General features: G+C 40.4%; 1 protein-coding gene across 4 annotated transcripts in view; it reads right to left on the bottom strand.

Annotated features, from left to right (window-relative positions):
• The window catches only part of ARSB (arylsulfatase B), a 194,062-nt gene that overhangs the window by 54,084 nt on the left and 123,196 nt on the right, over positions 1 to 16,782 (bottom strand). For all 4 annotated transcript variants that reach the window (XM_017959684.3, XM_021939496.2, XM_017959685.3 and 1 more), the window contains exon 6: positions 7,409 to 7,479. In XM_017959684.3, coding sequence (XP_017815173.2) covers positions 7,409 to 7,479 — 71 coding nt within the window. The remainder of the gene's footprint in view (positions 1 to 7,408; positions 7,480 to 16,782) is intronic.

Raw genomic sequence — 16,782 nt, forward strand, 5'->3', positions numbered from 1 at the left:
CATAAGATACGGAGAGAACTATACACATGAAGTCTTGCTCTCCTTATAGCTCCGGATGGGGAAAACACGTGAATATAAATACTGCACTATAAGGCAGCAAGAGCTCACTGTCCTGGGAAGCTCCAGAGAAACTCAAGGGATTCAAGTTCAAAAGAATCAGAGAGGGCTTCATGCAGGAGTAGGAATGTGCACTAAACTCTACAGAAGGGGTGGGGCAACAAGGGAGATAAACAGGACTGAAGGAGGGCATTGCAATGGTGCTGAATGGTGGACGTTGTAGGACGGCTTGCTGGTGGACAGCTGGGAGCCACCGACAGCCTTCCAGCAGGGTGGGGAGAGGCTGTGTCCATGCCCTCTTCCAGACTCTTCTAGACTGGGTTTTAGCCAGACCTTTAGGTTTGGCTTTAGCCTAACTGATCTCGAGTATTTATAGCAGTACCTCATGCATCCCAGGCCATCATCATTTATTTATTTACAGAATAAATAATCTTGGAAATGGTAACATAATACTGGAAAATGGCTTTGAATGTCGCTCTGAGGAGGAAACAGGGAGCAGCTCCAGGCATTCCAACCTGGATGACTCTTGGATCTCAAGCATGGATTTGGCAATTGCACCACAGAAAATGTGTGTGTAAGAGAGGAGAGGGTGGGAAGAAGGCTGTTCTTTCACCCTATAATCATGAGCAGAAATAACATCTCATTAGAAACTTTAAAGAGAAGAGGGCCTTTAAATGAAATAGTAACAAAGCTGTACGGAATCACTTTGAAGAGCTGGCCTTTGGTGGTGTGGAAAATGCTAACATCTGTCACTGCCCTTCATCTATAATCAAGCTTCTCCCAGCAGAATCTCTGTGTCTCCTGTGTGTGCGTACACGTTAAATACATACACCTGTGTTACATGATGGGCTGTGTCAGTGTTCTGGCCATCACAGAATGCCACGTCTGACTTCCAGAGTGAGTCGTGGTCTCAGATGGGGCAGGACCATTACTGCAGGACAGCCAAGATCAAGCCCGGCACCTGCAGCATAGGTGTATATGTTTTTCCTCAGGCAAAATAATGCATGGGAAGCGGTTCTCCTTGTGGTCTGAGTCATGCTTGCTGGGACCTTGGGGGAGTGTGGAATTTGGGGCTGGAGCTCCCCTTGGAACCATGGAGAGCTGAATTCAGACCTGTAGGACCTCACGCCTACCCTGGGATTATGGCTGTTCCCCACCACTTCAGAGGTTCCAGGCTTTCTCATGAATCAGCTTCAGTGGTGCTATTCCCCAGGCTCTCTCACGGGTTTCTTACACGGACCACTTTGTGCTGCTGCACAAAGATGGATCAGCCTACTACAAAGAAATATTTTACCGACATGGGGGAATAAATAATTCTCAGGAATTTTCTCAGAAGGGAACAAAGGAAAAGAGAAGGGTACTAGCTGAACAGAGACCAAAGCACTTCCAAGGTTACTTCAGAACAAGACCTTCAAAAATGAATAAAAAGTCTCCTCAAAGCACACAGGAAAGCAATTACATCCCACACGTCTGACACTGGTCATGAAGCTGGAAGGCAGGGGAGGGAGGAAGGGGACAAAAGTGGAGCCAGGGTTGGGGCACTGAGATAACCAGTGACTGATGAAACATTCAGAGGGAACATCCCAGAAAACAGGAGCAGAACCGAACTCAGAACAGCAAGAAGAGGCAGAGCCCCAGACTCAGAGGGAAGTCAGGCCGAGCCAGGCCAGAGGCAAAGGCTTTATAAATCTCTGTTTGTCTACTGAGGAGGTCTGGAGAAAGGGATGAAGATGGGCAGGGAAATCCCACATCATCTTTTCTGGTCGGTCTTTTCAATGCAGGGAGCGATGGGGGTGGGCACTTAGAAGCTGAATGAATAGTTTCAAACATCTGTATATAATGTCAATTACAACTTAATAAGTGACTTGTAGCTTCGAAGTTATTTTTACTTAGGCACAAAAGGTAGGTTTGGGGTTTAAAAGGAGTGTAAGCGGCCATCTGGAGGTACTTTTAGGCTCAGGAAAGGCTATAAGACAATAAAACAAGGACTTTGACAGGTTGATCTGTTTATCATTCATTAGCAGATATTTACTGATATTAACCCAACAACTTACTATAATGGTAGGTTCTGTGCTACAGAGCACTTACTGTGCATATGGCAGTAAATGAAAAAGATAGAGACCCTATTCTTGTACAGTTTCTCTTCACTTTTGGAGGGAGGGAAAGTTACATTTTATTTATTTTTTATATGTTTTAATTGTGGCAAAATACAAACAACATAAAATTTACCATCTTAACCATTTTTAATTGTATGGTCCAGTGGCATTAAATACATTCACGTTGTTGCGCTGTCATCATTATCATCCATTTCTACACCCACTCAAAAATCATGCCCCATTCTCCCCTCCCCACAACCCTGGACAACCGCCATTCTATTTTCTGTCCCTATGAATCTGACTACTTTGGGTACCTCATGTAAGTGGAGTCATACGGTTTTTCCTTTTGTGACTTGCTTAGCATAATGTCCTTAAGGTTCATCCATGTTGTAGCACGTATTGGAATTTCTTTCACTGTTAGTGCTGGATAATATTTCATTGTGTGTGTGTGTGTGTACATATACACACACACACACACACACACACACACACACACACATATATATATATATGCGCCACATTTTGTTTATTCATCCATTCACTGACGGACACTTGGGTTGCTACTACCTTTTGGCTATTCTGAGTAATGCTGAGTAATGCTGAGTAATGCTGCTACAAACGTGAGTGTACAAATACCTGTTTAAGCCCCTGCTTTCAATTCTTTCAGGTATATACCCAGAAGTGGGATTGCTGGATCCTATGATAATTCTATTTTTAATATTTTGAGTAATCACACAATGTTATTGTCCATAGAGGCTACACTATTTTGCTTTCCCATTGACAGTGAACAAGGGTTCCAATTTCTCTACATCCTCAACACTTCTTATTTTCCCCTCCTTCCCTCCCTCCCTCCCTCCCTTCCTTCCTTTTTCCACTATCTCTCCTTTTCTTTCTTTCTTTTATGCTTTAAACTGTAGTCATCCTCATCCTAATGGTGTAATTTATGTATGCATCCTTGAGACTTTATGCTTTACTGCAGAATGGTGAATCTCCTGCTCTGCGAGAGATTTGGTGACCCCTGGTGTGTGTGCATGTTTCTCTGTGAATGTGTACGTGTATCAATATTTTGTGCCAATCTTTGAGTATTTTTACTGTTAGTATCCAAGCCACAACCTACCATGGGTATGTGACTGTGAAAAAAGTTCTGACTCCATCAGCAGGATGGGCCTCTGGGCACCCCATAATTTGACTAGGGGAATGGGATGTGTGTTGGCAGGGGACAGGGGAGGTATAGCTGCTGAAATCCAAGAAGCCAGCTTCTGGGGGCATGTGGTGCTAGGCAGAAGGCAGAAATCTCCTGGGAAGTGCCTAATGCCTATTCGTATGATTCAGAATCAGAGGAGACATTGGTCAGCAAACCCCAGGATGACCCACTAAGGGAAAGAGGAGATAGAAACGCAGATTGATACGATGATGTTTTAGAACAGAGATCAGAAAGGTGGCCAGGATGTAGTAATAAGAAACTCATAAAATAATTCAAATTCCTCTAGTGCATATAATGTGTCTAGCATTTTCACTTGTGTTCATCTATTTATGACCATGCCTTTGGCAACATCACTGCTTATCAATGGACACACTACTTCTGGCAGGCAGAAAAAGGAGAGAAGCAGAGTAAGCAGATTTGCTCCTCTGAGGTCCCATTCATGTAGAGACCCACAGCACACTGAAGCCAGAGGGACCTTGCAGATCATTTAATTCCTTCTTTACTCCACAGGTGAGGAAACTGATGAAGTGGCTTTAGGGAAGGTGGAGGTGGAACGTTACCTTCTTCTCCTGTAGTAAGCACCAATGATCTGAGAAGAGCTGGAGTGAGAAACCACAGAAATGCTTCTGTGATAACACTGACTCCATTCTTAATCCTTAGTTTACACCTGAGATTGGCTGCTTTCTGATTTTACTCCACAAAAGCCTCTGTGCTCTATGAATATGATATCCAGACTTAGCTGTCCTCTAAGTACATTTTTTTTAATAGCTGGATTTAATTTTTCCTCATAAATAAATTGCATAGAAAAGGAAATGGGCTTGTATCATCATCCTAAAAAGGACCAGGCACCCAAAGATAGCTCTTCTTTTTTCTGCTTCTGCCTCTCAGTAGAGTGAAGTGAATATAAAAACTGGGCAGAAAAGGCCCATGGGATTGCCATGTGTGAGGAGGTGGGTGGCACCTTGCTACCTGTAGGCGCAGATAGCAGAGAACGCCCTGTGTGTATGAAGCAACAGTGAAGTGGTTCTACATCCTTGCAAGAGCCGACAATGTCCTTCGTTATCTGCAGGAGTCAGAGCAGGAGTCCCAAGCTGGCGAGGAAGCCAACATGAAGACCTGGGTGGGCTCCAGAGAGGGGAGAAAGAGCAGCAGAAGGCCAAAGAGGATCCCTAAATTTGGGGCCACAGTACTGGGTCTTATAAGTCCTCCACAGAATATGTAGGAAACTGAGTCCAAGAGAAGTAAATGTCCTTACAGTCTGTGGGTGGCAAGATTAAGAAAATTTTCTATTCTAATTTCCACACTCTTACCAACTTTTACACTGAAGAAACCTTTTGCCTGTGCTGTTATTTTGCTAGGGCCCTTTAGGTAAGACAGGAGAAAGCACAGCAAGTTGCACCAAGAACCCTGGAGCACGCAGTGCTGTGGTGATAGTGTATTCGTCTGTCCTTGCATTGTTATGAAGAACTGCCTGAGACTGGGTATAAAGAAAAGAGGTAATTGGTTCAGGGTTCCATAGACTCTACAGGAATCATGGCTGGGGAGGCCTCAGGAACTTATAATCATGGCAGAAGGAGAAGGGGAGGCAGGCACGTCCTACATGGCTGGAGCAGGAGGAAGAGTGTGAAGCGGGAAGTGCTATACACTTTCAAACAACCAGATCTCATGAGAACTCACCCAATATCACCAGAACAGCAAGGGGGAAATCCACGCCCATGATCCAGTCACCTCCCGCTGGGCCCCTCCTCCAGCATTGGGGATACAATTCGAAATGAGATTTGGGTGGGACACAAATCCCAACCATATCACATAGGAGTATAGTTCCCAAGCTCCTACTTCAAATGCCAAACGACAATACAGCTTAGTGAGTGAGGGGTCTTAAGGTTTTTCATTTGTAGGTGGAATTTAACAGGTGAAGACATTTACAACCATTATAATGTGGGTGGCATATTCCACATATCCCCTAGACCTAGGTTATACTGGGCTTTGCAGTGCATTAAATTACTCAGAAAGTTTTAAAGCCATTCCTGCCTCCCTAGTATTCTCTTCCAGCCACCCTTAGAGATTTTGATATGACTGAAACGTATCTCTTAGGCGTACTGGGGTAGAGAAAAGTTTAGGAGTCATTGATGTAGCCTCACAGTAACTAGTCACAGCTTTGTGATCAGCTCAGCTGATCAACTTACTTTCTAGCACCTTCTAGAAGAGGTTTTTAGGCCAATAGAAATATAATGCAAGTCACATATGTAAGTTAATTAAAATTAAATTTTCTATTAGCCACATTAAGAAAGGAAGAGGAGACAAGTAAAACATTAACAATATATTTAATTCAATATATCCAAAGTATTATCCTTTCACCAAATAATAAATCTATAATATTGTATGCATATAATACATAGGTGTACTAAGTCTTCAAAATCTGATGTGCATATTCTACTCACAGCACATCTCAATCCACAGTTAGCCACATTTTAAGTACCCAACAGCCACATGTGGCCTGTGGCTACCATACTGGACAGCACAAATCTAGACTGTTCTTACAGTCCTTAGGGCTCAAACCTTCCCCTTGCCTCTCTCAATGACATGGATTTACTCCAAAAGAAATAGAAATTTCTCCATGACGTAGCCATTCTCACCTGTCTCAGGGCCCTTTCCTGTCCAGGTCTTAATGTGTCCGCTTGGTCTTTATTGCATCTCAACTCTCCAATTGTCTACTGAGTCATCAAGCAATCATTACTGAGTGCCTAGCAAGTGCCCAGTATTTGTGTTAACTGATGAGGATAAAAAAATACAAGAGACGCTGACTTCCAGGAGCTCTCAGCTTGGAAATGCAGGCACAAACACGAACACGTGAGGGATGGTATGTGGGGACGCTCGCACACAGGAAGGAGTGACTGCTTCTTCTGAGGCTCTGGAAAGCATTCACAGAGGGGGCATGGGGCCGGATTTTTAAGGGATGAGAGAGACTGTAGAGAGGTAGGGAAAACATGGTTCAGGCACAGGGAAAAGCATATTCATGACAGTATGGTGACCTGCATGCCTGGAGATGACAAGTGTCTAGGAGATGAGAACATGACAAGGAGCGCCTAGAGTGAGGCTGGCCGGGCAAGTGGGACCTGAGTGCCCGGTGACACATTTAGAACGACTGTGGGGTAATTCTCTGAGCAGGAATCTCTGAGCAAGAATATTTTGTGGCGAGCTATAATACAGTTTGGAAAAAACAAAGAAGTAAGGAGAGCCTGAACTAAGGGGTCAGCAGTATGTCCAAAAAGGAGCGGATGGGAGCCCCCCATATGAATAAGGGAATAGAAGGGCACTGTTTGCAAGATGAGCATTATGATGAAGGCTGGGCAAAGGGTCTAATTGCTAAGGCTTTCTATGCCCAAACTCACTATGCTGAGGGCATTCGGGCCACTCGCATGGTATTTATACAGGCCTATTACAGTCCATTGTGATCCAGAAGCACTACATGCATGCCTGCCTGCCCTGAAGGAAATGGTAGGGCTCTTTACAGGTTAATTTAGGCAGGAGGCAGGATCAAGTGGAATCACTTCCAGGACTGCGAGGAAAGTCACACCTGTGACACCCAGCAGGTGTTGGGCAGTACCTGACCATCCCAATCAGATAATGTGGTTGCTCACACTACGCTGGAACCCAGCTGTGGTTTATGGGACTGTGAGTTTTCTGGCAGGTGGCTCTGGAGCTCTCAGGTAAGAACAGGGCAGCAACGTGACACCTACAGTGAGAAGGAGCCTCAGAGATGCCATGAGTTCTTTTGTAAATGGGGAAGGCTGAGGCAGGAAGAGTTCAATGGCTTAAAGGCTAGTAAGTGGCAGAGCAAGAATAGAATTCACCTTTCTTGTTTCATAAGCTGGCGTTCCTTTCACAGCACACTGCCCTCTGAGATGAGTGGAAGGTGTGTCCTGAAGAACTGTTTAGCTTTCTAGCAACTCAGGAAAAAAGAGAAAGCTAGGCTAGAGACACACTAGGTAATCAAACCACCTTGGTGGGCCAATGAGATTTAACCTAGTAGCAATGCACTGGTACTCACACGGCGAAGAGTCCACGAAGTTCGGGTCGATATTATGCAGCAGCTCCATTCTGGGGGATGGGCTTCCTTCACTGGAAAACAATTTTTAAGGGAATGTTAATTTCCTCTCTCTAATGGGCACGAGTTATTTTAACACTTCCCTTCCTTGTACTTATAGGAAATAACAAACCTGCCAGTTAACAACTCTGTCATAAATTTGGAGGTCTCCACAATCACGGCTGGTGCATCTTCAAGTAGTCATCATTTGTCTATGTGTCAAGCATACGATGATATTTTTAAAAAATGATTCTGGGACCCTTTGAAATAAATATTGTGGCCTTATTTAAACATGACCATTTTTTATACCAGAGAAATGAGAACTCAAGTTACCTTATGTAGACTTCAGACTGAACACTTACAAGTAAATGAAGAAACTGCATCTGCCAAAGTGGTGGCACCAATATTACAGGTGCAACATGCCTCTTAAAGAGTAACCTACATCAGAAAAATTAATGTCCTCCACGTCCAAATTTGCAACATGGATCTTAGATTTAATATAAATACATGAGAAATACCTAGATCTCTTTAAGGCTTTAAAAAAATGTGTACACACAAATACAATCACCACCTACATTTGTGCAGAAAAGTGACTTGGAGATCGCTTAGTTCAACCCCCTCTTCTTACAAATGATGAAGGTACATAGTAAGTTATTGGTAGAATATTGGGTTGTGTGACTCTCAAAGCAGTGTTCTTAAAAAATTGAGAGCATAAACATCACCAGATGTATGTAGGGAGCACATTAAGCACCCAGGTCATTTTGCTAGTATAGACTCAGCCTTACGGAAGTAGCTAAAAACAATGTAAATCATTGAGGGCGTATTGAGGACTCCCGATCCAATACAGTTCAGCTAAGTACTAAAGGTTGCAAAGTACTGTTAACACCACAGGATTCATACATAATCTAAATAATCAATAAGACTCTTGACGTAACCAAGACATGGTTTCAGGTGTCCCAATGTCCACACCCCAAACTCACAGCTAGCTGTTTATAGCAGTGGTTTGGGATTTCAATACCCAATACAATTTCAAAAAATCTGGGTTGTGATTCACAACTTTGTATTTGCCAAGTAAGGAAATACAAAAACAAATCTTAATTAATTAATTTAAAACAAAACAAAATAACAAACTTCAACTACCATCACCATTATGTTATAAAATAAACAGCAAAAAAGGTAGGAAAGACACGATCTCAGACTAAATGACAGCTCCTTAAACTGAGCATATTTAACTTTAGTATTCTATAAGATGTCATTGTCCCCCTCTACTCCATAAAACACAGTGATCAGAGAGAGTGGAAGGGAGATACTCAGGGGTGCCCACGGTCCTGGGACAGCAGCGGCAGCACTGCGGGGGTAGGGGTGAGGCATATTTCCCAGGACCTTTCTTTTCTCATTTTCTTTTGGAGGCACTTCACTGCCTGAATATCCTGGAGACTATCAACCAGTCCAAAATGCCAGGAACTAGGGTTTGATCCCAGAAGCTCTGAATGGAAGTAGCAATGATATGTAAAGAAAATGGTAAATATGAGAAAATCTAAATAGAATGATGATGATGTCTAATTTGTGGACTTAAAACCCAGCAAGTAAGCCGGGTACAATGGCTCATGCCTATAATCCCAGCACTTTGGGAGGCTGAGATGGGAAGATCCTTTAAGGCCAGCCAGGAGTTTGAGACAAGCTTGGGCAACATACTGAGACCCGGTCTGTACTACCACTACTACTAATAATAATAATTTGAGCATAGTGGTGCATGCCTGTAGTCCCAGCAACTCAGGAGGCTAGGCGAGAGGATCCCTTGAGCCCAGGAGTTCAAGGCTCTAGTGAGCTATGATCACACCACTACACTGCAGCCTGGATGACAAAGTGAGACTCTGTCGTAAAACAAACAAACAAATAAAACCAAGCAAACAGAGTTAAAATCCTGGAAAATAACAGCAAGCAAGGAAAGGAAATCAGAATGAAGGCATTTTAAAGTCTTTATATTGTTTGGAAGTGGGGTAAAGCTACTGATTAAATTTAGATTTAGCTAAGCAAAACTTTTGTGTTAAAATTTTAGGGCAACTATTAAAAATAAAGGCTTTTTCTGGACTATAGGGTGAAAACTCAAAAATTTCAGGGCCAATATATTAATATATAACTACTCATCTTTAAAAGTAGAGTTCACTGTAATACCCCCAAACATTAGGCACAGTTAAATAAAAATATTTTCCTAATAACTTGAGAGACAGTTTATATACATATTCTTCATTCATGTCATTTTTTCATTATTCAGAAGAGTCACAGGTATTTTAAAATAAGAAAATTTAATAAGATGAGATGATTTTTTGAAACCACAGGTTGTATATAATCCTAGTTGACTGTTAGGGAAAATCTTCATAGGCAGAATCATTGTGATGCAAATAGGAGCCAAGCCCTCCAACTATCTTAAGTATGTTGTGTTTCTACTTTTCAAATGCGCGCATCAAAATATTTTGATAAGGATGTGGTTAGAGATATGGGCCAAGAAAACACAATATGTGACAAGTGACTGAAACAATGACCAAACACCATTAGGGACTTCCTGAGGGGGAGGTAGAGAGGGACTGTGGGTTTCCATTAATAGTTAACACGTTATTAACACAGATTCAATTAAGTAATTATACCCCCCACCCCACCCCACCACACACACACCCATCAACTCAAGAAGGTACTAGTTTCGACTGCATGGTTAATTTCAGTGCAGACAAGGGTACAATGTACTGATACTGCAACCAAGAAGGTGGGTTCAAGTCACCTGGAGAAGACAATCTGGGGGCATGGGACAGAAATGGAGCTTGTGGGAAGGAGGGAAAGGGGTGGGTGAGGAATTGAGAAATCTCAAAGCTAACTCTGCAAGCCTCATAATTTTGCCTACAAGATATTTTAGAGTCATAATTTCGAAAAGACCAGTAAATGGCAGAGACAATGGTCATTAGCGAGATGTGGCCGATCGTTGGGGAGGAGAATCCTCAGGGCTGAATGCTATATACAGGAAGAGCATGCCCCAGACACTGCGCAGGGTCCACTGTCTACTGAGGAGTTAAAATTTCCCCAGACCGAAGAAGCTGGACATGGGTACACAGCTTGGGAAGAAATGTTCACCACCACATTAATAAACTTTCTTTTTATAAATTCAGACAGGAAAGTTCAGTAAATACCCACGTTTTCAGCGTAATTTAAAAACCCTCTTAAGAACCCACAGATTCTTGGCCACTTAAATTTGAGTAGTCTCCAATAATCATATGAAAGATCCTCCTCTTGCATTTAGAAGGAAAATGCCTGGTGTGTGGTGGGATTTTTGTTTTTTGTTTTCCTTTTTTTTTGGCGGGGGGGGCAAAGGTTTTCCATTGTTGTCTCACTCCCATCCCTTCCTCACTCCTCTGGACATTTTTAACATCAATAATCTTCCCTTTCTTATGCATATTCCTCTATCCTTCTGTTAAAAACAAAATAAGAAAATTTTATTAACCATCTTATTTGCCATGAAGTATCCTGTTTTTTACAGTACTCATTCTCAAACTTTGCTGCACATTAGAATCACCTGGCAAGCTTTTAAACCCCAGATGCACAGGCTGCATCTCATACCCGTAAGATTGCTGGCGGTGGAACCCAGGCGTCGGTACTTTTGGACTCTTCAGGTGATTCCAATGTGCAGCCAAGCGTGGGAACCGCTGCTCCTAAGCAATGCTTCCCAAACTTCAATGTACACATGAATCATCTGGGGAGCTTGTTAAACTGTGAATCCTGATGTACTTGAACTGAATGGGGCCCAATCATCTGCATTTCTAACAGTTTCCCAGGTGATATTGATGCTGCTGGTCTCAGGACCACACTTGTAGTATCATGGTTTGAGGAAGCCTCCCGGAGTCCTTCCACATGGGATCTCAACTCTTTTGGAGTCTCTTAAATTAAAAACTTATTTGGATTAGGGCTGATTCAAACATAATGATTCTCAACCTTGGCTGCACAATGCAATCACCTGGATAACTCTTAAAAAATATTGATGCACATTTTGGAAAACAGTATGGCGATTCCTCAAGGATCTAGAACTAGATGTACCATATGACCCAGCCATCCCATTACTGGGGATATACCCAAAGGATTATAAATCATGCTGCTATAAAGACACATGCACACGTATGTTTATTGCAGCACTATTCACAATAGCAAAGACTTGGAATCAACCCAAATGTCCATCAGTGACAGATTGGATTAAGAAAATGTGGCACATATACACCATGGAATACTATGCAGCCATAAAAAAGGATGAGTTTGCGTCCTTTGTAGGGACATGGATGCAGCTGGAAACCATCATTCTTAGCAAACTATCACAAGAACAGAAAACCAAACACCGCATGTTCTCACTCATAGGTGGGAACTGAACAATGAGATCACTTGGACTCAGGAAGGGGAACATCACACACCGGGGCCTATCATGGGGAGGGGGGAGGGGGGAGGGATTGCATTGGGAGTTATACCTGATGTAAATGACGAGTTGATGGGTGCAGCAGACCAACATGGCACAAGTATACATATGTAACAAACCTGCACGTTATGCACATGTACCCTACAACTTAAAGTATAATAATAATAAATAAATAAATAAAAAAATATTGATGCATAGGTTCAATCCCAGGAGATTGAGTTCATTGGTCTGAGTTTCAGCCTCGGCATAAAGATTTATAAAAGTACCCAAACTTAGCTTTATTGAAGTATAATTTTAAAACCATACAATCATCCATTTAAAATGCACAGTTAAATGTTTTTGGTATATTCACATGGTTGCACAATCATCAACAGTCTAATTTTAGAATATTTTTATCCTCCCAAAAGAAATACCGTACCCATTAGCAGTCATTCTTCATTTTCTACTCCAGTCCCCTCCCGAGCCCTAGCCAATCGTTAATCTGTCTCTGCAGATTTGCCTATTCTGGACATTTCATATAACTGGAACCATACAATACGTGGCCTTTTGTGACTGGTTTCTTTCACTTAGCGTAATGTTTTCAAAGTCATCGATGTGGTAGCATGCATCAAATACTTCATTCCTTTATATGGTTGAATAATATCCCGTTGTTTGAAGATATCACATTTTCTTTACCTATTTAGTTGGTTAATATTTGGATTGTTTTCAATATTTGGCTATTACGAATAATCCTACTATGAACATTCATGTATAAGTTTTTGTGTGGGCATTTGTTTTCCTATCTCTTGGGTCTATAACTAGAAGTGGAATTGCTGGGTCATATGGTAACTCTGTAACATTTTGAGGACTTGCCAATTTTCCAAAGCAGCTGCACCATTTCACACTCTCACCAGGAATAATAAGTGTTTCAATTTCTCCACATCTTTGACAACACTTATTAATGTGTCTTTTTGAATGTAGCCATTCTAGTTGGAGTAAAGTGATATCTCATTGTGATTTGATTTGCATTTTCCTAATAATTAATGATGTCGAGCATCTTTTCATGTATGTATTTGCCATTTATATATCTTCTTTGGATAAATGTCTATTCAGATCATTTGCTCATATTTTGTCTTTCTATGGTTGAGTGGCATGAATTCTTTATATATTCCATTTGCAAGTCCCTTATCAGATATGTGATTTGCTAATATTTTCTCCTATTCTGTGGGTTGACTTTTCCCTTCCTTGAGAATATCATTTTGAGAATAAAAGTTTGCATTATGATGTAGTTCAACTTATGTATTTTCTCTTGTGTTGCTTTTATCTAAGAAACTACTGTCTGACCCAAGCTCACAAAGCTTTATTCCTGAGTTTTATTCTAAGAGTTTTATAGTTTTAGTTTTTACATGTAGGTCTATGATCCATTTTAAGTCAAGTTTTGTGTATGCTGTGAGGTAGAGATCCAACTTCATTTTCTTTTTTTTTTTTTGCTTTTATTATGTTTAATTGACACATAAATATACATATTTATGGGCTGCAGTATATTTCAAAATATGTGTACAATGTGTAATGATAAGTCTGTAATTAGCATAACCATCACCTCAAATATTTATCATTTCTCTGTGTTGAGAACATTCAAAATTCACTCTTGAAGCTATTCAAAAATATATAATAAATTGTTGTTAATTGTAGTCACCCTATAGTGCTATAGAGCACTAGAACTTATTCCTCCTATTTAACTGTACTTTTATATCCATTAACTAACCTTTGGCTATTCTCCTCTCCCCTACCCTTCCCATCCCCCAGGAAAAACACTGCTCTACCCTCTACTTCTATGAGATCAACGTTTTTTAGCTTCCATGTATGAGAACATGTGGTATTTATCTTTCTGTGCCTGGTTTATTTCACTTAACATAATGACCTTCAGTTTCATCCATGTTACTGTGAATGATAGGATTTCATTTTGTTTTATGGCTAAAGAGTATTCCATTGTGTATATATACCATATTTTCTTCATTCACCCACTGATGGACCCTTAAGTTGATTCTATATCTTGGGTATTGTGAATAGCACTGCAATAAATATGGGAGTGCACATATCTCCTTGATATACTGATTTCATTTCCTTTGCATATATACCCAGTAGTGGGATTGCTGGATCATATGGTAGTTCTATTTTTAGTTTTTTGAGGAGCCTTCATATTGTCTTCCACAATGGCTAGATTAATTTGCAGTCTCACTAATGGTGGATAAGAGTTCCCCTTTCTCTACAACCTTGCCAGGATCTGTTATTTTTTAACTTTTTGATAATGGTCATTCTAACCGGGTTGAGATGATATCTCATTGTGATTTTAAATTTGCATTCTCTCATGATTAGTGATGTTGAGCATTTTTAAAAATAAATCTACTGGCCATTTGTATTTCTTATTTTGAGAGGTGTCTATTCAGCTTATTTACCCATTTTTAAACTGGATTATTTGGGGGGTTTTTCTTTTGAATTGTTTCAGTTCCTTATATATTCTGGATATTAATCCTTTGTTGAATGAAGAGTTAGCAAATATTTTCTCCCATTATGCAGGCTGCCTTTTCACTCTGTTGATTGTTTCCTTTGTGCTGTGCAGAAGATTTTAGTTTGATATAATCCCATTTGTCTCTTTTTGCTTTTGTTGCCTGTGCCTTTGAGGTCTTCTCCATAAAATCTTTTCCCAGACCAATGTTCTGAAGCATTTCTCCGATGTTTTCTTTCAGGAGTTTCATAGCTTCAGGTCTTATATTTAAGTCATTAACCCATTTTGAGTTGACTTTTATATATGGTGAGAGACAGGGGTTTGGTTTCATTTTTATGCATATGGATATCCAATTTTCCCAGCACCATTTATTGAAAAGACTCTCTCTTCCTCAATAAATGTTCTTGGTGCCTTTGTCAAGAATCAGTAGGCTATAAATACACAAATTTATTTGCAGGTTCTCTATTTTGTTCCATTGGTATATGAATCTGTTTTTACACAAGTAACATGCTGTATTGGTTACTATAGCTTTGTAGTATGTTTTGAAACCTGGCAGTGTGATGCCTCCAACTTTGTTCTTTTCACTCAGGATTCCTTTGGCTATAGGGTCTTTTGTGGGTCCATACAAATTTGAGGATTTTTAAATTTCTGTTGAGAATGTTATTGGTATTTAGATAGGGATTGCATTGACTCTGTAGATTGCTTTTGGTAGTAAGATCATTTTCACAATATGTATTCTTCAAATCTATGAATATGAGATATCTTTTCATTTTTTGTGTGTTCTCTTCTGCTAGTTTGTTGCTGGCATATAGAAATGCTACTGATTTCCATATGTTGATTCTGTATCCTGCAACTTTACTGAATTTGTTTATCAGTTGTAAGAGTTTTTTGGTAGAGCTTTTAGGGTTTTCTATACATACGATGATATCATCTGCAAACAGGGACAATTTGACATCCTCCTTTCCAATTTGGAGGCCCTTTATTTCTTTCTATTGCCTTATTGCTCTGGCTAGGACTTCCATTACAATGTTGAACAAAAGTGGTGAAAGTGAGCATCATTGTCTTGTTTCAGATGTTAGGGGAAAGGCTGGCAACTTTTTCCCATTCAGTGTGATGTTTGCTAGGGGCTTATGATATATGGCCTTTATTGTGTTGAGGTGTGGTCCTTCTGTACCCAATTAGTTGAGTGTTTTGATTATGAAGGGATGTTGAATTGTATCAAATCCCTTTTATGTATCTATTCAGATGATCATATGGTTTTTGTACTCCATTCTGTTGATGTGATGTATCATGTTTATGGATTTGTATATGTTGAACCATTCTTGCAACTTTGGGATAAATTCCACTTGATCATGGTGAATGGTCTTTTAAATTTATTATTTATTTATTTTTATTTTTTGAGATGGGGTTTCATTTTGTTGCCCAGACTGGAGTACAGTGGCTTGATCATGGCTCATTGCAGCCTCAATCTCCCAGACTCAAGCGATCCTCCCATCTCAGCCTCCCTAGTACCTGGGCTATAGGAGCATGCCACCATGCCTGGCTAATTTTTAAATTTTTTGCAGAGATGGGATCTCCCTGTGTTGCCCAGGCTGGTCTTGAACTCCTGGGTTCAAGTGATCCTCCTGCCTTGGCCTCCCAAAGCGCTAGGATTACAGGCATGAGCCACCACACTCGGCTGTGAACAATCTTTTTAATGTGTTGCTGGATTCAGTTTGCTAGCATTTTGTTGAGGCTTTGTGCATCTATGTTCATTGGGGATACTGGCCTAAAGTGTTCTTTTCTTGTTGTATCCCTGTCTGGTTTTGGTATCAGCATAATGCTGGTCTTGTGGAATAAGTTTAGAAGAATTACCTCCTCTTCAATTTTCTGGAAGAGTTTGAGAAGAATTGTTATTAGTTCTTTAAATGTTTTGTAGAATTCTGCAATGAAGTAATCAGGTCCTGGGATTTTCTTTGATGGGAGACGTTTTATTACAAGATTCAATCTCATTACTTATCATTGGTCTATTGAAGTTTTCTGTTTCTTCTTGGTTCAATCTTGGCAGGTTGTATGTATACATGAATTGATCCATTTCCACTAGATTTTCTAATTTGTTGACATATAGTTGTTCATAATAGTCTCTCATGATCACTTGTATTTCTACGGTATCAGTTGCAACGTCTCCTTTTTTGTTTGTGATTTTATTTGGATCGTTTACATTCTTGATTCATCTAGCTAATTATTTGTCAGTTTTGTTACTTGTTCCAAAAAACAACTTTTCATTTCATTGATCTTTTGTATTTTTTTAGTGTGAATTTTGTTTATTTCTGCTTTCATCATTATTTCTTTCCTTCTACTAATTTTGGATTTGGCTTGTTCTTGCTTTTCTAGTTCCTTGAGATGTATTGCTAGGCTGCTTATTGG

Source organism: Papio anubis, chromosome 5 (assembly GCF_008728515.1).
Source record: "Papio anubis isolate 15944 chromosome 5, Panubis1.0, whole genome shotgun sequence".
In the NCBI taxonomy this organism is placed as follows: Eukaryota; Metazoa; Chordata; class Mammalia; order Primates; family Cercopithecidae; genus Papio; species Papio anubis.